Source organism: Botryllus schlosseri, chromosome 11 (genome assembly GCF_051294905.1).
Source record: "Botryllus schlosseri isolate E-star chromosome 11, Bs_hap1, whole genome shotgun sequence".
Taxonomy (NCBI): Eukaryota; Metazoa; Chordata; class Ascidiacea; order Stolidobranchia; family Styelidae; genus Botryllus; species Botryllus schlosseri.
In genome coordinates, this window is record NC_137246.1 from 15,520,950 (window position 1) to 15,545,083 (window position 24,134).

A 24,134-nucleotide genomic window follows, 5' to 3' on the forward strand; every position below is an offset into this window, starting at 1 on the left:
TCTCTGTATTTTTCTACATCGCACTGCGTTATTATTTAGGAAAGAAAGATGAAGAAAAGAAGCCATTTGACTCTGAAGGCGGTGTCGCGACTGAATATGGAGAACCGCCAGAAAAAGGAGATGTTAAGCTCGCTGTTCCGGTAAGATTCCATTTTTATCTCTGTGATATTATTCCATTTAACAAGTTCGATCTATTGTGTTCTAGGATGATGGCACTCTTCCACCATACCGATCAAAAGGTATAGGCTTTGCTTTCTATGGCATCTACTTCAGGTTTCATTCTTTGTAGTAGCTGCCTTATGTCTAATCAGGGTTGTAACCAAGTCACACGGTTCTAAGTCACAAGTCAATCTCACTTTTATAGTTTTGACTGAAGGGTCAGTGCATTTCAGGTGCTCCATGCCATATCCCCACCTGCTCGAAACGTCATGAAAATTGTCATGATTACAGAGCTTTGTTTTCTGATTTCAGAAATCCAAATTTCATCAAAAAAGGTCAACTAGAACCGAAGGTGTGACTGTCCAAAAATTGATATTTTTGTGATCGCTCAAGCGGAAAAAATGGCAGAAATATATACATGCAACTTAAATTTGCCATAATTGGATCAAATTAAGGCTGTTGAGGGCGAAACTTTCACACTTGGTCATTTATAGCACACCTAATGTATTTTCACCTTCTTTGACACCTGGGGTCGCCTAGTTTGACCTTTGAACCCATGCTTTTACTTATAACTTTTGAAGTCACTCATGCATGACGTCAGTTTTAATTGCAGATATCTCATGGCTAACAGGTGGTATCATCAAGTGTAAGGTATCATTGGAAAGCTCTTGGAAAGCACTTTCAAAATCAACAATAAAATTAGTGGATATTTCATCGTCACATTTGAACAATTTTTTGTGAACAAGTGTTGAAAAAATTGTTGAATTTCGAAATATCCAATATCCAGTAATTTTATTGTTGAATTTGATAGTCCTTGTTAAGAGCTTTCAAATAACACCTTACACTTGATGACACCACCTCTTGGCCAAAATATATTTGCAATTAAAAACGACGTCACGTGTGAGCAATTTTTCAAGACATGAACAACAAGGGGTTAAAGGTTGTACTATGTAACCCCAGGTGTCAAAGAAGGGGAAAAAGTATCAAGTACGATGTAAATGAACATGTGTGAAAGTGTCACCCTCAACGACCCTAATTTGACCAAAATATAGCAAATTTAAATTGCATGTGAAAATTTCTGACGTTTTTTCCGTTTGAGCGAGCACAAAAACAGCAATTTTTGAACGTCCACATCTTCGGCTGTACTTGACTGATTTTTATAAAATTTGTTTTTCTGAAATCAGAAAAAAAATTTTCCCTGGCTTATCAATTTTCATGAAAATCTGAGATTGAGGGGGCACATTTTAAATTTTTCTGGAGCACCTGACATAATATTACCCTGAAGTCAAGTCGAGTCACTTTCAATTCATCACCGAGTCAAGTCCGAGTCCAAGTCGATGAGTAGAGGGTCGAGTCCGAGTCATAGTGTTGTGACTCGAGTGTGAGTCCAAGTCAATCCACTTTTTCAACTCCGCTCGAGTGATATAGAATGGTTTGCATTGATAATAGAGTCATTTTCCTCAATTGATTAGTATATTGATCTTGAAAGGAACCCGAATATTTTCGACTGACACTCGTCAGGGGTAATCGTCAGCATCTAGTACAGAATTTTACTCATTCCTAACAGTTCCTGACCATATTTTCCAAGTATCAGGACTGATAGACGAAATACCAATAATATGGTGAGTGGTCTATTCTTCAAAGTTACAATGAAATGTCTGTCTTGGCCGTCCTAGTCTCGAGTCATATGACTTGGTTCAAGTCATGCACAATGACTCGAGTACAAGTCGAGTCAATGCACAAATTGACTCGAGTCGAGTCATTTTACGCATTTGAAAAAATGACGCGAGTCAAGTCGAGTCACCAAAAATCATGAGTCGAGTCATGACTCGAGTCATTACAACCCTGTGTCTAATATGCGGTGTTGCATGTAAGTAGCAATAGGCATATTAAAGTACGTGTGCCAAAGTCCCGTTTGAAAATAGGAACCTAAAATAATAATAATAATATCAGGGGATACCAACATCCGTTTGATTGTGATTGACTATAAATTTTTCAAGGAATCCTCACAATGCTCCTTTTTCTGATATTTATACAGTTATATTAGTTTGTATCCACTTCATAAATCGCATGAGTGGCAATTTGAAGAAGAGACATTAAAAAATGAAAATTAGTAGAAAATACTTCACCATTTACTTCTTTTTTCGATGAACGCATCAGTGATATCACAGAATCCTATTGCTTATTGATTTTCCATAATTAGGTGTGTAGGCTATCCCGTCAAAGACAGCTTAAACGGTCTCATGAATGGTTCGTTTAGGACACCGCATTGTTTTATTTTGATTTCGTTTACAAAAGAAACACATATTCATTCACTGAACTATGTTGAACAAAAGCAGTAATGAGTGTATTCCACCCATCGCATGACTTTGCGATATGAGAAAAATTCATCAAAATCGACTCAGAATTTATCCGGCTAACCACAGTTCTAAAACTTTTCTAGTTTATACTCAGCAAATACATTGGTAGGAGCAATCCGACCGGGAGAGCAGACAAACTGTTAAAAGCTTATGTCCAAAGTTGATGACAAATTGCAATTGTAATGTCATAATATGACTAAGACGGTTCATTGATCAAGTCGTTTCATTGTTCCACAGGCGTCGGGCCTGTGACAGTTTCCGGTACCAATGTGAAGCAACTAGTATTGTCCACATAATAAATCCATACATTGACCAGCTGCATCATATTAATAAAACACAATCATGAAGCCTATAGAGGCCTGAAAACTAAATTTATCCAAATGCATGCCCTGCTGATTTTATCTTGCTTAAAGAATGTAAAAACTGTGCAATCGACGTGTTGGCCACCCTTGGGATATATAATATGCTGAGTTTTTCTTCACTTCTAAAACTAGTATTGCCTAAAGAATTACCGCTGGCAAGTGTATACAAGACAGGTGAATATCTAATGATGCATATGAGCCTAGCTGGTACCCTCAACATACTAGGATTTCATGAACAGAATACCATCATATTGTGGTGTGAGCCATGGGGATATGTTTTATTATTCCTCCCAGACAAACACTCGCAACACTGCATTGACTACTACAATATCGAATGGTTTCTTTTCAATATTTTGCAGAACCCTCAACGAAATCATGGATCGAGGAGGTGATGTCTCGCAATCAAGGCTCTCGTGGCTTCAGATTGTATTTTTTTTCTCTTTGCCTAATCCTTACTAGTAAATTCTAGTAGAGCGGGTGGCGTCAACTAGATGTTTGCACATTTTAGGAGAAGGACAAACGCGAGCATCAAGATACGACTTCATCGTCATCATCAAATGATACCGATAGTCGACAGGAGCCTGTTGACGAGACAGTAAGCCCCTTGATCAGCCCTGAACAGGATGCAGGACACAGAACATCGTCATCATCATCTTCATCATCATCTGATTCAGATGAAGATAAGCCTGATGTGAGTATCATAAATTTAGCAAGGCCATACCTAGTGAACCGCCTGGATAATATGTATTGTAATTTTGTCTTGTGTAGCACTTTTTCATATCAACTTCCCTGACCGTTGATGCATCTTACACATCGCAACATTTGCTTATCCTCCTCTTACACATTGTGAGTGTTGTAGACACAGGCCCCAAGTTTTAGTTTAGTTTGGCGAGTAAATCTACATACTTTTGTGTTGTTGTAGTGGCGAATGGTGACGTTTTGATTGCTTCTCAAGTTGTCCATTACAACTTGTCTCCCTTGGGTTGATAGTCGAGCGGGTAAGCTCAGTTTGCTGATTTCTAGTCTGTAGTTAGAAGTGTTTGGAATTTGATGAATCTTGTTCATATCGCCATATCCGAAATATAAAATCTTGCTAATCAGTGTTCAGAACTTTCACTAATCAGTGACGACAGACACTTGCTATGATACTAGTCCATGTGTGTTTTCGTAATCAAGTAGTTCTACCAACTCTACCTTTTTACGAGTGTGATATTCCTGGGCTCAAAATCAGCTGTCCTCCTACTGTGAGACGACAGTATTTCACTAACCATAGTCGATCATTACACAACGCTCAAGTAAAATTTTTGTAGCGATGATTCAGCGTCAATATTTTTTATATGTGCATCGCAGCAGAAAATATCCGAGTTATTTCAATATGAATATACTACTCAATTGTATACTGAAGTTTCTCCAAGGGTCTCTTAATTGAGGGTCTCTAAATAACTTTTCAGGGCAAAGACGAAGAACCGCCTTGCTCCCCAGTGGACGAAAATCTCATTGTTCCGACGCAGATCCCAAAGGACGTTCACAATGCGCCAGACAGTCCAAGCCTATCAGACAAATTCCCTACTGACCGCAAGTCTTCTAGTTCTTCTTCCTCGTCTGGCGATTCTGGCAAAGAACCGGTCGAGGAGATCGCAAAGATTTTGAAACTGGAAGACCCTGAAGAGCAACGCGGCCCTTCATCATCATCTTCAGAATCAGAAGGGGAGATACCGCAACCTATGGCTCCTTTGACTCCAAACGTGAGTAGTGAATTACCTCGGAGTGCCGTCTGTGATTTCGAGTGCCGACTAACTTTTGACGTTGACGAGATTGTTGAAATCAGATGGGGTCAGTAACGAAGTAGCTTTTTGGAGCACTCAAGGGGACTACTTCCACTTTTATTTGTATCTGTTTCAGGCTACACTACTTACATTTAACGCTACAGGATTTCGAAAACTGCAAAGTAGTTTTACAATAAGTTTGCGTCACTTGCGTGACTTCAATAGTTTTAATATGCGTGTGACTGTGAGATAGCCCCTGTATGAGGGTAACTGAAAAAGTTTTTGGAGCTTTCACTTATTTGTTGTTTCATTACTCATTTTGGGAAGATATATCTGCCAATTTGGAATGTAGCCAGCTCTGATGACACGCTAAAAGTATGCAACCCCTTGACCAAATCTACCTTTTCTGACATTCTATTTTGTACTTCTCCTTGAAGTAGTTTTGACATGTTTTGGAAATCGCATTTACCTGTTGTTGAGTAGAACATTACCATGTTAGCAGGGTTGTAACCAAGTCACAAGGCTCCGAGTCGCAAGTCAATCTCTGTTTTTTAGTTTTGACTCGAGTCAAGTCGAGTCATTTTCAATTCATCAACGAGTCAAGTCCGAGTCCAAGTCATCGAGCAGAGGGTCGAGTCCGAGTCATGGTATCAGGACTCGAGTCGAGTCCAAGTCATTGTGTTGACTGCCCAGTTTCCAGTTGAAGGCTAGTTAAATCCACTTTATATAACTCTGTTTGGTGATATCGAATGGTTCGCATTTATAATATACTAATTTTCGTCATCTTTAGCAGTTTCTGGACGCATTTTCAAGTATCAGTACCAATATTCGAAATCCCAATAGTGTGATTACTTTACTATTCCTCGAAATTACAATGAAACATCTGTCTTGGCCTCCTGAATCTCGAGTCATATGACTGGGTTCGAGTCATGCGCAATGCGCATCTGAAAAACGTTACTCGAGTCGGACTCGAGTCGAGTCATTACAACCCTGCATGTTTGTGCTACTTCTTTTGATAAAACCCTAGATGCGGTCAAACAGTCAACATTGCAACTCCGCAGAAGTTGAATGAATGCCGTAAATTCCAACTCAATTACAAGAAGTAGCGATTCCCAAGATGTGCCAAAACTGCTTCGAGACGTAGTTGAAAGTGATAGGTCTCTAACATACTCGAGTCAGTAGTTTCAAAAAAGTTGATTGAATTAGTATCACACAAAATGACTGATGAGAATGCAGATAGGTGAAATATTCAGGGTGCAGGGTGCAGGGTGCAGGGTTAGTGCCGGGGTTACTTAAGTCGGTTGTCAGGATAATTTCAAAGCTATGCTAAAACTACTTTCAATAAAAAGGGAAGTCATCTAAAATCCTTTCCACTTGATGAGATAGCGCAAGTGGGCAAAGCTTAATTGAGTGCTCCAAAAGAGTAGAATTACTCCATTGCTGTAAATGATTATATCGTATACTATGCTTCTGTCCTCATCATACAGGATAAGGATTTGAAATCGTAAGCCAAAGAGTCAGATACTTGTTATTTGATATTTTTGCTCGTTAAATTATGATATTTCAAAAGATCACAACACTGTGAAATGGTAGCAACAACTTGATGAGTCATTGAGTCAATCCACTTTGAAATATAATAGCAACGCAAAACATTCCATTTTGGAAGAATCATATATACGGTGTATGAGTACATGTACACAGTGTACACCTGGGGTCTCAAACACGCCGCCCACTGGAACATTTTGTGCGGTCGGCGTCGAAAGTGTGATTTTTTACGTGCAAGGCATGACTTGCTACACAGTAAATCACATTATTTTCACGTTGGGTGTGGAATGTCATTCTGCAAGGTCCCGTCAAATAAAGCCTACTTGCCTACTTAGAAGGACATTAAATACCATTATTATTGATGCTGCTGCCCGCAGCGTCATTAAATACTAGGAAATTGGCCCGCGAGCAAATTTGAGGTTGAAAGCCCTGCTGTACACTGTACAGTGTACATGAACCAATCTAGGAGAAATTGTCATTGTCAAAATGTTTTGAAAACATTTTGAGAACGATCTCGAGAAAACACTCGAGAAACCTGCTTCTAACTGCATAATTCTGTAATGGACTGTTTCAAGACTTAAGTTACATGTATCAACATAATACCTTTATCTTTCGGTGCAAAGCATATTGGACAAATGATATGGAATTTTGCAGATTGTCCGGAAAGACAGCCGAGGGTCTCCTAACCTTTTGGATGACGTGCTCGCGGTCGTTGATGGTAAACAAGGTAGAGAAGCTCCATATGTCGCCTCTAGTGAGGACGATGTGGACGAAGTAATCATTGTGCCTGGTAAGAGAACATAACATTACTATCGGTGCTGTATACATGTCGTAATCTGGCACATGTATGATCGATTCATTAGATTATCACACTTGATTGCATATTAGTCACTGTGCGGCATGATATGAAATGAATGTGAAAAATTACACGAAAAAATTTATTTTTCCACCTATTTGGTAAGATTGTGTGAAACTGTCATGTTGCTCTACAAAATCTTATGTACTGTAAATAGGACTGGTGAAAACGATTTGAGTACTCAAATCTGAATAGAAAATCATGTTCCATGATTTGAGCCGAGTAGTAGAGTCTATGTTTATGAGTACAGAAATTATACGCCCCTTGCCTCAAAGAGGTACTTTATCAACGAGAATCAATGTTTCGATATTTTCTTATCATCGCCCAAGCCTTTATACCTCTGACAATATTGTAGTAAACAAAATTTGTAGCACAGGGCCATACACCTTTATAGAAACAACGTGAGTGTGAAGCAGTGACCGACCTGAAATATTGCCAAGATCGCTGTGTAAATTTGTGTTGACAAATTTGCAATTCTTTTAAAATAAGTGTAACTGAGATTATATACTTTGTCATCATATAGAATGTAGACTACTTACTTGAACTCTTGAATCAAGTCTTGCTGTTATGGCGTCATATTTAGTAGTGCTCGAATACTCGACTAAAAGCTTAATATCCGATTCTGAATCGAATATTAGGCTTAGATACTTAGATACTCGATTTTGCGTAGTCACATTTGTAATTAGATTGCAGTAGGTTTTGAGAAAGGAAAGGACCTTATGTATGTTTGTCCTTGATGTTTTGCGGCATGTACACCGACTCATGATATGTATACACACAATCTGTGCATATGCATACCGTGAGTGCCTGATGTGCACATGCCGCTGAAAAAGAAAGGTGCAGATATAGCCTTGTAAGGCTTTCTAAGTCTTGCACCACCCCTCCATGCTATCCCGGTAATGCTGAGCGGCAAGCAGGGAAGTCATGGATACCAGTGTTACTGATCAAGTATTTGGTCCGACCCTGTCGAGGATTGAACCCACCACCTACCGGTCAAGAAGCCGGAGACTTCACCATTACAATAAATTGGAAGGGCAACGGATCGTTAATAGCAAAAGTATGCCAGCACTTGATAAAGATACTTCGAATGTCATGGAAAACTAGATACGAAATGTGGCTAGCTTTTATAGTAACAAATTTTCCACTGTCGATATCCAAGTGCAGAGGAGGCACTGTTAATAATGTAGGGGGGGGGGTGGGGGAACTTGAGTAGGTAGGGGAATTTGAGTACATTCGACAAAAACTTTTGCTTTCTCAACATATCTGCTTTAAATTCCGCAGTTCTGCATTTATTCATTTGCTCACTATGTAAGCTCTAGATAAGACTAATAACCATTTCTATCAAAGGCCGATTATAGCTTACACGTGGAATTGAAAGTTTGTGAATTTTTTTTTCATTTTTGACACCACTTTTCAACTTCTTTGCAGACAGCATAAAAATGGTTGTTGCATATCCAAATATTGCTCAAGTTTGTGATAGTTGATCATGCTACAAGGTATGGCAATGCATTTTGTCGATGGTGATAAGAGTAAGTTTTAATTTGAAGAATATTTTTTTGGGGTGATTCGGGTATAGTATAAATTAGGGGTGGGTTAAATTGAGTATACTACTAAATGATAAGTTTTTTTGTTGCACTGTCATCAGAGAGGTTGTAGATACTCTTTTGAATCTTGTTATTCTGATTTTGTTACACAATTAGAGAGTTAAAACAATAACAGACATGCTCAGGTATTATAAGAAGAAGCGAACCCCTAAATATGCACCACATGAATTTGATCAGGCCATCAAAGAAAGTAAGACAGGAAAGAGCTGTTATAATAGAGTCTGGGATTCCCTATGAAGCACTCATAACAAAGTTAATTAGAGCAACACAGAAAATTGTAGCCCCAAGAGCAAGAATCGGTCGAAGAAAGTGACTAGATGAAAAGTTTGACTTGGGCAATTACTACACAGTAGTCTCACAAATAATGAAAAGAGAATCAAGAAATTATTGAGCTAGTCATAATGCCAAAAGAAGGCATGTTCACTTGATCAGGCCATAACTGGTGAGGTGCCGACATCAGAAGAAAGCATGACCAGACTTTAAGATGAGGAGAATGTATGAAAGCTAAAACGCAAGAGCAATGATGTTGTGGTCAGTGACGATTATGAGGAGGAAGTGGCCACTCTAAGTACAGTTCTGAGATGGACTTGGGGAATTTGAAACAGTTCAGAAAGAGGAAGGATATCAACTAGTTGGATTGGCTCGTTATACAATACAGACAGACAAAAGTTTCTGGGGCAGGTGGCAAATATGATGGGTGGCGGTGAAACATTTGAACATAATTTTTTCAACCAACAGGTTGCATATTTTCCTGTCCCTGAAACATTGATGACATCAATTTCATGTTGAGAATATTTTCCATTTCATTCAATGAAGTAATTTTCAAAGCGAAAGCACCAATTTCAGAAAGAAGAGGGGTTGTCAAATTTGATTTGAATCCAAACAACTAGTGAAACTTTGACATCTAATTATTTCGTTCTGCAGTTCCTCCTAAAAAAGTTTCTCATTAAACAACAATAAGAGATCTTGTTCCAGTTTCTTTTTTAAAAACATGTAATTATACTCAGTTTTCCCATACAATGGGTCATTTGGGTATAACGTGAGGATAAGGCTTGCTTCAAGTACAATTTAGACAGTATACTCAATTTTCCCACAAAATTGGGGTAAATTGAGTATACGAATTTGTAAAAAAAAAATCACAATATTTTTCCACTGCGAGCAAATTGAATCTTCAATTAACTTGCAACCGAAAATTCAACCATACAATGTAACAAATATCAACCAGCCACCCTTTTATTTGACTGTTTATGAAAATGACAGCTGCTCAAACTTGAAAATATACTCAAATTCCCCCATCCCCCCTTATCATGTATTATACACGTTGCATATATTGTGTTCAGTTAATGTGAAAGATCAAAAAAGAAAAGACAGTTCATCATCGTCATCGAGCTCTTCAAGTGAAAGTTCAAGTGAGATACATGTTATTTACTGCTTTAAGGGCAGCACCAGTCATGACAGCAATTCATCTACATACCAATTATTCTTTTCATTTGTCATCGATCAAAAAATTCAATAACAACTTTGACTGTTGTTCTAGATGGGCAAGGTATGCAGATGTGTTTCCATTAAATGTGATTTGCGCAATTATAACATCAACATAGGCTCAGCGATGATTAAAAATATTGTTGAATATTTTATGTTGAAGTGGTTCGAAGTGTGCTTCAAGTGGATTTACATAATGTATTTCCAAATTTCCTATTTATTTTCTGTCGTACATCTACTTAATTTCCATTTAGAAACGTCAGTGGATGAAGAAAAGCCTGTGGCTGAGGCAGTGCCGCCAGTAGAAGTGCCTAAGCCAAAGGAAAGATCCCAAAAACCACCAGATGAAGTAATATTGCTCTGCACCTTATCACATCAGTAGGAAGTCCTACAGCAATGCTCTATGTATATTTTAGCTATTGTTGGGTAAGCAAGAGAGTTCTTCGTCAACCACGTCAGATGAGGAAATTCCAATGACACCATCCGCTGCACCAAGATCTCACCGAGCCAAGGTTACTTATTAATGCATTCTATCAAGTAGTTGCCACATTGGTTGCACAAATAATATCAATGAAAACTAGGCAATCGCAATGTTCTGCCACTCTTGCCACAAATAAATTAACGATTTCTAGTAGGCCTATTGGAAAGGCAATTGCCAAATTACTATTGTCAACTTGAAACGCCATTTTGCACTATGTACAATTGTACATGAAATAATTTATACCTCAGAGATTATAAACACCGAAAATTGGCATTCCATCTATAAGCTGAAGGTGGTAACACCTATTAAAATAACTTTTGCCTCCGATCTGCTTTGAGCGTTTTGAGTGATCTAGGAGTTTATTTTTCACTATGTCTCACAGCATTTCATACAGTTATCACCGAGGTACTTTAAGACTATTGCTGATGTCACAATTTGATCTAGACTTACAGATCTCTGAGCAGTGGTCATGGTCATGTATGATCTCCAGAAAATTATTGTCCTAAATCATTGAACTCATGATAAACCAAAGAGACCTCAAAACCTCCTGGCTGTCCTCAAACGGTTATCATTAAATAGGTGATTCAAGATCGTATCCTGTGACCTTCCATCATATTGGATGATATAAGGTAGACGAAAGGACGGTATGTAATCTTATCATGCCATAAAGGATGAATCATGATCCAATTACAAGGAGCAGACTTTAAGATGATTTTATGAGGAAATAATGTAGGCTATTACCGAGATCATTTACTTTATTGGACATTATGAGGGTTCACAATAGACCTGAACATTACGTTTTTAAAAGCTGACAAGTCATTGTTTGTGGAGGTCGGGCTGAGTGAAAAAGTGAACCAATTGGTTGACAGTGGACATTTATGAAATGCATACTGCCGGTATTCTAGTCATACTTGGACATTTGCAATGTACTGCGAGTAGCCTCAAAGCACCGTGTGGTAACTCATATTGTGTGATTACCAAAAGGTATCAATTTCCTGCAACTCATAAGCTCGCATATCTTATATACACTTTCAAGTGCTCATCCGTGCATTGTGTCTCTCAATTGGTGTGCCTCTCCATTCCATCATAGGCATATGTTTAACCTTTTTTTCGTTATGCTATGGCCCCCCGTTTGCTATTTCAGTCATTTTTGCTGTTTTTGGTCTTCTCTTGCCATCACATTTTGCAGTAGTTTCCAATGAGGATTAATTAATGATAGAATAATCAATATGCAATTGTAATTATAAATATAATTTTGCTATTTCTGAATCACCCAGTTCATTGAAGTCATGACCATGTATGTACTAGTGGTATTATAGTGGAATCGATGCGGTATATTCTTTCATTCACTGATTAGGATGTTGTTGCATGTTATTAAATATTTTTTAGAATTTGATTTCTAGTTTGAAACATCAATACTCTCACATTCATATGTTGGATTATTTTTGAATAACGGTATTTATACGACGACGTGTATCTGTATGAATCATTGCCTCGAGGCTAACAACGATGCCTTCTTATCTGTAGATTTACCGAGTATTTCTGTGCAATACAAGGTTGGTTGTTTATTGCCGCTTTAATTATTTCAGAAGTCAACGAGTTCGTCTTCCTCGTCCAGTGATGAAACAGAGGATGAGACTAAGAAGTCAAGCACCGGAATTGTAAGTGATCATTTTCTTGCTGTGGTCAGACACTTGATCCAGAAACCCTTAAACTAGCATTGATCATTGTTAAGATAAGAAAATGTACCAACAATAGGTATTATAATTCCATTCACTGGTATAAGGCCCAAATCACGATTTACAACGCTCCCATTCTTGTTGAAGCATAATTGTAATTCATCCAACACAACCGCTAAAGGAGTTGTTGTCATAAAATTATGCAGCAAACCAAAAAATTCTGTATTAGTCTCAATTTTGTTGTTAGTCCGATATCATCAAAAGCAAATCGATACTGTACACTTCAAATAATTACTTCTATGATTCACCAGCAAATTTGGTGAATCTCAATAATGTAATCCAATCTAATTGACCTTACGTATATTCTCGCTTGTGTGTAGTTTGTGTGCATACCGTATGTAAAATGTTTGCTTGTCTATTTGAATCCGTGTAGATACTGGTTTGGATATTTATGTACTAATAAAAAATTTCCAGAATTTGGTGCCTGGTACGCGTAGAAGTAAGAGAAAGAAAAGGGCGAAGAAGATCACAAAGTCATCCTCATCCAGCTCAGATTCAGATGATCGACATGAAGTTATTGTCACGGTACGATATTCTGATTGTGATTGAAAGGAAAGGAAAGGACGTGGTATATTTTTGTCCTTGATGTTTTTGCGGCATACACCGACTCATGATACACATACACACGATCTGCGCATATGCCGCCGCAACAAATATTATTTTTCATAGAAACCTTCGTCATCTTCTTCGTCATCATCTAGCGAGAATGAAAGAAAGAGAAAACAAAAAGTGATGGATATTCACACCAAGTCCTTGAGATCCATGGTAAGTCAGACCTCCAAGCTTGGTATATCACTTTTGTCGACTCATGCCGTGTCTCTTTGACATATCATGCTAGTAAGAGTAATGTTCATCCCGTCACCACACAAGAACATTGATATCCCATTTTACAAATGCATAACAGCTCGAAACATGTCACGCGGATCCTCTTTTTTACACTTTTGACCCAAATTGTCATTGCTTCTAAAAATATTGGCACTTTTTCCTATTCAATTTTATTGATATCCTTGTTTTTATTGATATCCTTGTTATATTTAAGACATTTTGAGGTGGGTCATGAAGCTATTCCGATAATCATGAAGTTGCTTAAATGTGTTATTTTGTTCAATGTTCATCTTATCATGCTGCAAAGTTCTATATTCATACTGCCAAATTTAATCATCTTCAAGCTCACTTTCATCAGGAGAGAATGTCAGTAAATGTGGTGAGCTGAATTCGAAATATGGAAAGGATATTTTGACGTAATCGCAACAACTAAATAAGATTGTTAATCTGCATATGACAACCCAAAGCTAAGAGCACGGACATTCCATTGTAAAATAAACGGAAATGAAATATTCCTTTGGTGATACATCATATGCAAATCAAATGTACGTCTTGTATACTTTTATATATTTAAAGCATAAATTGAGACATAACTTGAAAAATTGGGCTACAGGATATTTTTAATAGGCTCTTAGATGTACAGAACTTCAATAGAGCAACAAACAATATATTCATATTGCCAAATTTATTCCACTTTTCGACTTACTCTCACCAGGAGCGAGCGAATGTTAGTAAATGAGGTTCACCAAACCCGAAATATAGAAAGAATTTTGTTGATGTGACCTAATAATGACAAGTGCACTGAGTAGTGAACGGCAATAACCGACGAACATCGTACAGTTACGATACAACTCACAAATTCGATGAAGGTGTTCTGCAGGGTACTTATATTTAACCGCCATATTGTGAATTTGTCTGCAAGCATTTCGTATTGGTGCATTAAAAGCGATTGAAATGGAGGTAAAATTGGCACATTTTACCGCATTAAAATCGATGATGAAAATACATCATCCCTACATCAATCTCTCATTATTTGTATCAATTTTTTTCAGGAACAGCAGACCGAAAAGATCGAGTCCTCCTCAAGCAGCAGCAGCAGCAGCAGCGATGATAGAGAGAAACCTGAAATTCTGAGGTATGAAAAATCTTGTCTGTGTGAATTTTTGCAGGATAAATGCTACTTCTTTGGAGTTCTCAAGTAGGTTCTGCCTACTTTGACTACTTACTGAAGTGGTTATGATTTTAGGCTACTTGTGCTCCATAGTTTAGGATTTAGGCGAATCTGTGCCTAGAATTTTTACTTTTTTACTTGGAAATTGCTACATCTACATTCTACATGTACTTGAGTAGACCTCACTTCAACATCTACTTGAGAACCAATGATGGTTACTTTAACCGCCTCTGATCACAGGCCTCAATACAAAATCAAGTTCATGTCCGGCTGGGGACGTCCCGTCAAGCTCGAAGATCTACACGACGCGGGGTTGTTAGACGCCGCTACTATGAAAGGCTTGGGAGATGGTAGAACGCTGACCGACTCATTTAAAATTTGATTCGAATAAAATGCAATATACAGGAACTGAAAACCCGGACGATGTGGAAAGGAGGTTGCGGCCGTATCTTATCGGCAGCGAGCCTGTTGGTGGTATTCTTATTCCGGAAACGGATGAGAAACTATCGTTCTATGACGCTTGGGACAGCGGGTTGATTTCGAGAGGTTGTCTTGCAATCTTGTGATGCTTGCATGGCAAAATTTCTAGCTTTGGCTATCTTTATTCAGACCTGTTCGTGAGTTTGCTCGAAGCGCAAGCCGCGACTGGTAGGATATTAGACCCCACGACTGGCGGTAGGCATTCGGTCGAAGAAGCAGTGCGAGAAGGATTGATCGATAAGCAAGCTGAAACGGTCTTGAACAGGTGGGAATGCGCGCACCTTTAGACTGATAAAAAATTGACGATTTTTTCATATCAAGAGCGGAACGTGCTATTTACGGATACGATACAAGCTCGAGTCCAGATAAGCTGTCCGTGTTTCAAGCCATTGGTAGAAAGCATGTCTCGGAAACGCACGGGAATCCATTGCTGGAAGCTCAAATAGCAACTGGAGGTCAGTATTCCGTGGATCCAACTGCGTTTTTTTGTGAAATGCACTAGATATTAAAATATGAGTGAGGTATTTCTATCAATTAGACATAGCATTAAGTAGAGCTGATTGCTAGGCCTTACAGTCGTATGTTGCAATTTATCTATGTATGACTTAAACGCTTAGTACGGGCGAGTGTTGGGATGGCTAGAATCACTGCCCTGTAAGTACTTGTCACGACTCAGACTATGAGAAATTGAATAGTATATTCATATTGAAATGAACCCGAATATTTTCGGCTGACACTCGTCAGGGGTAATCGTCAGCAACTAGTAGAGAATTCGAAAGAACAGCGTATATCAACAATCGTAACACAAAATATGACGTCACCAGCACGAAATGTCGAATACGAGAGCGTTCAATGTACTATTTTTAGATGATACACGAACTCTTTTTGTTGACACAGCCTTGGTTGGTCAACAAAAAGAGTTTGTGTATCATCTAAAAATAGTACATTGAACGCTCTCGTATTCGACATTTCGTGCTGGTGACGTCATATTTTGTGTTACGATTGTTGATATACGCTGTTCTTTCGAATTCTCTACTAGTTGCTGACGATTACCCCTGACGAGTGTCAGCCGAAAATATTCGGGTTCATTTCAATATGAATATACTATTCAATGGTATATTGAAGTTCTGTACCTCCAAGAAGCTATTCAACTATGAGAAATATGAAATTACTCGAGATTTCCTGTCAATTTGCAAGTCATGAAGTATTCTATTTTGCAAAGAATCTTGAACCTTTCAGCCACACTGAAAATTTACCACATCACCAATACTAATTTTTTATTTCTCGTATAGTAAAAGCTAAATTACGTTCCGAAGTAACTTATACCAGGAGGTAATTACCGACCATGACGCACCAGTCCCTTACGGGAGATAAGCGCCACTACTACTTTTTATGATACTAATACTAATAATAATAATAATTCTTTATTTAGTGAATCCCATTTCCATTTTTGCTATGGTTAGTTACATGAGCGAAATTTTTTTAAATTATTTGACTTGACTCAAGTCAGAATTTGCAATTTCACGAAATCACTCCCGATTCGAAAGTATTGAACTGATTCCAACACTAGTTCACTGTGTTGGAGATTTACTAGCCTTGTGATACAATTATGACCCCTTTTTGTGAAAAAGGTGTCGTGGATCCGAAAACAAATCATCGTGTGCCGGTGAATGTTGCGTATGAAAGAAATTTGATAGACCTGGAGACGATGGAAAATCTGCAAGACCCCAATCGTGGCAGTCGCAGGTTTACCGACCCAAACACAGGAGAATATGTGCCATATCACGAGCTTTTGCAGAGGTGAGCTGAAATTTACTCATTCGTTGCATAAAATTCTCAATGACAATTGATTTCTGTTACGTGTAGATGTGTTCTCGACACGGATACAAGGATCAAACTTCTTCCATTGCATGATTCAAAGGAGGCGTGGAGGAAACGCAAAGAAACGGTAACGCGATAGGATGTGGCTGAATCTGATTACAATTTTATACCGGTTTGCAATTTTACAGACAATATCAAAGACTGTTCATACTGAACTTCACGTCACTACCAGATCAAAAGTAATCCTATTGTTATGTTACGACTATTACAATATATTATCATGTGTTGTAATACGCAGGCGTTGTCTTCATCTACGTCGGAGGCTGATATTGGTGTTGTTACCACCGGCGAAATGGGCACGCAAACAATGGTTTGTGATTCCCATGGTATTTTATGATAGGGAAATTGCATAAATATTTTGCTTAGAACAATCCTTATGTGAAGAAGAAGAAGAAGAGCAAGAAGCCAAAGTCAAAAGAATCGTCAAGAGCCGTTCAGTCCTCGGTAATCTCATTAGCAATATAGTAGTGTATATAGTGTGGAGCTGCATTGGATTTAGAATGGATCTTGATCATTTCTTGGCGTGTTGGTAGTGACACGGCTTTACTGAAATCAGACCCAAACTCTACTGCATTATGCAAGACAAAAACAACCATAAATCATATACAGTATCACCGTTTTTATTTGCACAAGGCACACACAGTGTAAAGCGTGATGCACCAGATACAATGCAATGTAATGAACAGATAGAAGGATGTCCTAACGACCTTGTTCGGTCCATCAATCTAACATCCAGCTCGGAATACTGGTATTACTAATAAGAATGCCTGACAATACAGTGACATTGATGGAGTCCAATCATGATGTCTGTTTTTTTCTTCCTTTTTTGTTGCTTGCTTGCTCTTTCATTCTCTTCCCTAGTAGACGTCCTTCATTTGCAATGAGGCCATTTGGACTTTTGTCACGGAAGAATGGAAGGAACTCGTATCTAAATAAATAAAGGTCCCTTCATGTTTTCTCAATCGATTAAATAACTCATATGTTTGACTGTGATGTAAAATTGACTTCATCAACTCTGGTTTGTCTTGATTGTATGCCTTGACTCAAGTTCTGAGTAACCCATGGTTAGATGCAGGCTAGGATCAGTCTATCATAAATAGAGTAGATAACTTGACTCTAGAATGTGCCGCACTACCTTATTGGTAAAGTAATGATTTGTTCTTAAATTTAAGAATAAATCTTGATGTTACCAACGGTTCAATATTTAATCGCCATGGATGCATCAAAAAAACATTTCCGAAAACCTTGAAAAAATATTGTAAACCTTCTTTTTCAGAGTTTTGTATCGAGCAGTATATATTCCTCGGAGTCGGAAAGGGAAATGCATCTCTACAATCTGCAAGGGACTTCCGTAATATATTATACCAATATCGCAGTTTTGGCAAAATTACTTTTATATATTTACAATTTAGAGACACGGATCGAGATCGTTCAGCACACCGAGAGTCGAGAGAGAGGCATCAAATTATGAGAGAACGTCGCAGACTTCGGTACTTAACCAACATTTTAAACAATTGGTGCATGTCAACTGAATGACAGATCAGCTGCGTGACAGCTCATTTCATTGACAAATTGTGATTTTCTGAGCAGCGCATTTATAAGTGATATTATAATCGTTTGAGTGACAGAGTTACACTTTTTCGCGTGACACGTTTAGAAATGCTGCTTTAATCGTTTGAATGACATAAATACAGTTGCTGTGAGTGACGCATTGCAACCTCTAATCCTTACACTGACGCTAACCGAGTCTAACCCCTTACACAATGAATTGTCACTCTGTAAAGCGGTTACCGTTTACAACATATCCTACTGTAATAATCTGATAAGATACTTTTCAAAAATGATATCCTAAATGATTCCTATTTACCGTTTAGTTGACAGTTAACTTATTCGACAGTTTCCGTCGACCGTTACCCACACACGCACTGTTGTTCGAAAAACCACCGGAACCACATTGCCCGCTGTTGTCACTATTGCAGATCACGGGATGCAGACGATGGTATGTTTTGAAGCGATTATATATTGACAAAGTCTTAGTCATGGAGTTCACAACAATTTTGAATGCTGTCGATTTTCCGTTATATAAGAATATAATCTTGTATGGGTGCATGTCAGGTTCCTGATCAACTACCCGTAGTCCTTAATGTGTCTTGTCATTCAGGTGTATTCGTCATCTACAGATGATTCCACATCGTCATCCGACCAACGTTATTCCGGGGAGACCAGACTGAAGGTTCATGAAATAGGCGTTCAGGTAAATAAGTTTCTGGTTTGGTTTCAGTCTATAGCAGGGGAATCAAAACTGTGGCTTGCTGGCCCGCTGGGCCTGTGAAGACTTCACATGTCTGACAACTTGAAAACGAATAGATGAATTCGTGCCAGAAATGGGTCGGAACTGGCCCGAAATTGTTTTGCTGCCACGGGTATTACTGCGCACAGAGAGATGGTCAGTAATGCACTACTTAATACAGGCTTTGTCTGCTTACTCAGGTGGTTATGTTTATGACTACTTCCAGTCCCACTTGAAACATTTTTTTGGGATTTTGTAAATTAGAAAGTTGTTTTGGAACAAGTTGGCATCAACTTGTATAAGTGAAAATGTCGTGAAAACCATGTGAAATAGCCATGGTAACTAAATATCAGGGTTGGAATGACTCGAGTCATTTACTTAAAAATGGAAAATGACTCCACTCAACTGAAGTCAATTTGCGCATTGACTCGACTTGTACTCGAGTCATTGCACATGACTCAACACATTCAATTGTACATATGACTCGACACATTCAATAAGGTCTCTTACATCAGCACCAATAACTGAAACATAGGCCCAGAAACTGTCTTTTTTCTGTTTGAATAAATTGGTTTAGAGCGAGAAAAATGTGTAGGCCTGTATTATGAATCCGAGGCCTTCGATATTACCCAATCGTTTCACAGAAGTGAGTTGAACCGGACTTGAACTCGTTACTTGAACACTACGACTTGGACTCGACTCGAGTCTTAAAACAATGACACATACTTATACTTGACCCGTTGCTGACTGATGTGGACTCGGTCTTGACTCAGTGGTGAATTGAAGATGACTCGACTGCACTCGAGTCAAAACTATTAAATTCAAATTTACTAGTGACTCGGAAGAGTCGCGACGTTGTGACTTGGTTACAACCCTGCTAAATACATTTTCGAAGATTCTATCTCTTGATAGTGCCATTATTTATTTTGCATTTACCGCTACAATAGCTAATGTAATGACACTACGTATAGGTACAATCTCGAATGTATATTCAGTTACCAGTGATGCATGGGCTATTTTGCAAGGTGGGCAATATTTTTATAAATGCAATGCAAACCCATCCCAACTGTACTTTCAACTTCCCAAAATCCAAATTGTATAATTAAGCAAGTCGTTTTCCATTAAAACTGTCAAGTCGAAGTGGCAGACATGGGAAACATGACCATTTGAGTGAGCCATGTAAGTAGGTAAAATATATTTGAATACTCCAAAAAGTAGAAGTACCTTGTTACTGACCACCTCATGGTTAAGATTACTTACTGTTACGCCTGTAAGATATCTGAACCATGGAAGGCACCTAATAGTCTGTTGTTGCCCAATGCCAATGCTTACCGTATCGAATATACATCAAGTAGAAATATGTTAAACATTTGAGTTTGCTGGTATTGAAGTTGGAAATCTGGCGAAGCTTTGATGTAGTTCTCGATGTGGGTTTGGCTGGATGGGGAAAGACATCACTAATCCATTGTAATATAGGGAATTTTTGAGATAGCACTAATCCGTTTTGATCTAGTGAGCTATGATGGACACACTCCGGTGACCCTCACGTAGTAACGATATATAGCACCAGACATCAAATCCTTGTTTCATTCTAAAAAAAACAATTTCAGAGGACGGAGTCTTCCGAATCAGATGAAGAGATCAAAAAGACACGAGTCCGCACGCAGAGAGACATCCATGTTCGTCAAGTCGGAGAGAAAGTGGTGTCGACCACCACGTACACCAGGACGCAAAAGAACGTCAAATCGGAAACGCACCACAACGTGTTCTCCGAACCTGAGGAAATCTCGATCGATCTCGGCACTCCGGACGATCGTTACAAATCCGAGAAAGCCGTAAACGTGTCGGCACCGCCTCCGAAAGTGTTTTTCGCCACAGCTTGGGGGAAAGAGGCGGATCTGGACGATCTTGTCGACGCTGGTATCGTAGACGACGAAACCAGGAGGTTGATACAGGTAGATTTGTGTTGCATACTTCAGTGCTTATCAATCTTTTCTCGAGTGGTATACACTTTTACTGTATACTTAATTCTTCAGCTTATTATCAAGGGAATATTAGTTACTGATGTCGCAATGGGAATGGAATAAGTTACAAGCTGCGTAAACAGGGATAAATGTTGTATCATATATTGTACAATGCATATCCGGTCAAGAAGTCAGGCACAAACTGCCTATTTATTGTGATAGCTGGTCATTGACCTAATGCAAATGCGGTATCGGGTACATCGAAGTAGTGCACTATTTTAAGATGATGGTACACTCTGGGGTATACGATACACCTAGTTGAAAAGCACCGGTTTACGTGATATATATACAGATAGAGGAGGTCAGTAATGAAGTGCGTCGGAGCTATTTCGAAGTACTTAAGCAGGTACTTGAGCAGGTACTTCCTCCAGTCTTTTGGTTTTTACACCACATCTACATCTACTTCACCTTCACAATGTCCTAGACAAAAGTATTTACACTGCAAAGTAAAAAGTGGTTTAGGGATATGTTTGTGCCACTTTTATGAGTGGAATTGCCAATATCAGCTGACCGAAATAACCTCCATATCACGGTAGGGTAATTGAATATATTTTTGGCAAGTGCACCTATTTGTATTGTCATTAATCATTGTGCCTAGAAGGCATGAACAGTGAACATAGAAGGAAGATAATTAAATTGACATTTGCATGTTCTGTACACGAAGATACTCGCCGGTATTGGTTTTGTGAAATTTAGAAACTGTAAGACGCCATCCAACCACTCATTATTGGTGATGCCGACTGCTATCTACCAATTCCATCATAACTTGACTCAATTTTAACGAACAAAATCTTACCTTGTGTTTCATTGTCGGTTAGTATCGACCTGGAGTACTATAAATAAGTGACCTCGCATTCAACTCGCATCTCTGATCATAGCTGACAGTGAATGTGAATCCTATCATTCCGTCTGGTAAATCTTTGCAACAGACTGGAGAGCTAGATCCGACAGACGATTTGGTGCATGATAAGATTTCACCGTACATAAACGGAAACCGGCCAGTGGCAGGTATACTCCATCAAGAGACTGGGCAAAAATTCACTATTTTCGAAGCGGCAAGGAAAGGTCAGAGATCGAAGTACTGCTTCCGTTTAATTTGATCAATAATCCTGCTTTCTCTTCAGGGTTGATTGACCGAGACACCGCTGTCGCGTTGCTAGAAGCACAGGCCGCGACTGGGGTCATGGTGGATCCTCACACGGGTAACAGGATGACAATAGAGGAAGCGCAGAAAGAGGGATTCATCGAAGGGTAAATATGAAACAAATACCAAAAATACTCTAAACCGAGACGCCTGTTTCATACACAGAGGATACGAAGCCGTTATCAACAAGGCCGGAAAAGCCGTGAATGGCTACAAATCCCAAGCAAGTCAACAACCCTTGTGTGTGTTTGAAGCTATGAAAAGCGCGGTGGTGGTCCCGAGCTACGGAATGTATCTGCTCGAAGCACAACTGGCAACTGGAGGTACGCACAGTTCACCCTAGTTCAGCTTTATTGAAAATTTCATCGATTCGAAACTCCACAAGATTGCGATGCAATCAAAAGATAGGAAGGAGTCGAAAGGAATTGGTATAGTCTTTCGATGAAACACCCATCTTGGCGTTGCTACTCAAGTGAAAGTAGAATTACCATCATGCATTTCTCAGTAGATTAGCAATTTCCCAGACACGTCAATAGTAGTTTAACCCTTTGCGACCGGCGGTCTAGTATACTAGACCGCGACTGTTTAACACAGAGGAGTCGATATTTAATTCAAGATAGCTAGACCTGTATTGGTCATAAACTATTGCAATCGGTTTGTATGTATAGCTCTTATAAATACGCATGCATCAGACCATGTATAACCTATTGTTGCAATGTATATCCAGCTTGAAATGCAGATTGAACACGCAAAAATGTTTCCCGCAAAATTGAATTTGTAATGATGTTCGCGTCAATGACCACCTGAAATATAAACCATTGTATCTTCCGTTCTAGACGTCATATAACCGATTGCAATTATCTTCTATGACTTGTTGTTGGTCATACTATTCTATGAAAGTCCTTATATCGAAGATTAGCACGTAGAAGATGTTTCAAATTGACGTGAAAGAAGCATACCTTATTACGTGAAAATCATGGCTGCGTAAGATGACCTGAATCGGTGCGGTTTCAAACAGATGTACAATTGCTTCAGGCAATAGCAAATTATACATATGGTTAGCCATTATCCAGGCATATCCATCAATATCCCTATCATGGAACTTAGTTTTGTATAAGAAAGCCGACACCAGCCCTAACACCGCACAAATAAGCGTGCGAGTTAGGCTATTTTTGTATCCGAGCCTGTGATAACAACATCATATAGAGGCAGTTATATATCTGTTTTAGATGGCACACGAAGTTACTGTTGGCTTCTATGACTACTGTTGATCATACATGGAACATTAGCCGTGTAGAATACAGTTCAAATTGATGAGAAATAAAGCAATGTATCACGTGAAATGATTTCCCGAGCGTATATGGGCACTGGGCAGTGTCGAATAAGGCAATAAGTGTATACTTACGGATCCCTTGCAGTTGCAAGTTACATATAACAAGCAACTGGGGTTGATAACACTTCAATAGCATGGAGTTGCATACTACAGGCAGAATTGCCAAGGCAGTTACTGTGTTATGTAGAGCTGAACGCGCGTTGCCTTCAGCGAGAATACGAGATTACGTAATCGATTACTCATCGGCGGCGGCCGCGTGATTGTGCTCATCGTCTCTACCTTTCCAAGACCGTAGCGCTGGGCTATGAAGCGCTATAGAAGCATGTAATGTCTCGTTGGAACGTAGAGATTCATGCGGAAGGCAATCAGGTGGTCATATACTAATAAAAGGGCCTAGGTATGACGTCAGGAGATAAAAAAAGAACAAAATTTCATTTTATTTTCAAGAAATCGAGAACATTTTCTCGCATAACACTATTCCCTCTGGCGTCAGAGCCGTGAGAGTATCTCAGACCGCTAGGCGTCGACTTCAGGTTTACGACAATATATTGGGCGTCGATTTAAGCCATATGGATGACATTTTATCGTTTTTTATGTGGATGCAGTAAAATTTTGGTCAGTAGGCCGGCCGG

The 24,134-nt window shown here is 38.9% G+C and overlaps 1 protein-coding gene across 2 annotated transcripts in view; it reads left to right on the forward strand.

The window, feature by feature from the left end:
• Positions 1 to 24,134, forward strand: part of LOC145451122 (uncharacterized) — a 41,229-nt gene that overhangs the window by 1,928 nt on the left and 15,167 nt on the right. The window contains exons 2-31 of one of the 2 annotated variants that reach the window (XM_080329614.1): positions 40 to 140; positions 206 to 239; positions 3,241 to 3,269; positions 3,390 to 3,572; positions 4,333 to 4,626; positions 6,847 to 6,982; positions 9,993 to 10,061; positions 10,407 to 10,483; positions 10,551 to 10,646; positions 12,205 to 12,276; positions 12,769 to 12,879; positions 13,024 to 13,119; positions 14,232 to 14,314; positions 14,591 to 14,700; positions 14,756 to 14,896; positions 14,960 to 15,095; positions 15,152 to 15,285; positions 16,462 to 16,630; positions 16,697 to 16,778; positions 16,840 to 16,890; positions 16,950 to 17,021; positions 17,078 to 17,155; positions 17,988 to 18,062; positions 18,124 to 18,201; positions 18,609 to 18,710; positions 18,873 to 18,965; positions 20,612 to 20,956; positions 21,955 to 22,090; positions 22,150 to 22,276; positions 22,335 to 22,492. In XM_080329614.1, the coding sequence (XP_080185740.1) occupies positions 40 to 140; positions 206 to 239; positions 3,241 to 3,269; positions 3,390 to 3,572; positions 4,333 to 4,626; positions 6,847 to 6,982; positions 9,993 to 10,061; positions 10,407 to 10,483; positions 10,551 to 10,646; positions 12,205 to 12,276; positions 12,769 to 12,879; positions 13,024 to 13,119; positions 14,232 to 14,314; positions 14,591 to 14,700; positions 14,756 to 14,896; positions 14,960 to 15,095; positions 15,152 to 15,285; positions 16,462 to 16,630; positions 16,697 to 16,778; positions 16,840 to 16,890; positions 16,950 to 17,021; positions 17,078 to 17,155; positions 17,988 to 18,062; positions 18,124 to 18,201; positions 18,609 to 18,710; positions 18,873 to 18,965; positions 20,612 to 20,956; positions 21,955 to 22,090; positions 22,150 to 22,276; positions 22,335 to 22,492 (3,468 nt within the window). Of the gene's footprint in view, positions 1 to 39; positions 141 to 205; positions 240 to 3,240; positions 3,270 to 3,389; positions 3,573 to 4,332; positions 4,627 to 6,846; positions 6,983 to 9,992; positions 10,062 to 10,388; positions 10,484 to 10,550; positions 10,647 to 12,204; positions 12,277 to 12,768; positions 12,880 to 13,023; positions 13,120 to 14,231; positions 14,315 to 14,590; positions 14,701 to 14,755; positions 14,897 to 14,959; positions 15,096 to 15,151; positions 15,286 to 16,461; positions 16,631 to 16,696; positions 16,779 to 16,839; positions 16,891 to 16,949; positions 17,022 to 17,077; positions 17,156 to 17,987; positions 18,063 to 18,123; positions 18,202 to 18,608; positions 18,711 to 18,872; positions 18,966 to 20,611; positions 20,957 to 21,954; positions 22,091 to 22,149; positions 22,277 to 22,334; positions 22,493 to 24,134 lie in introns of both variants that reach the window. The other variant, XM_080329613.1, reaches the window with a different exon arrangement.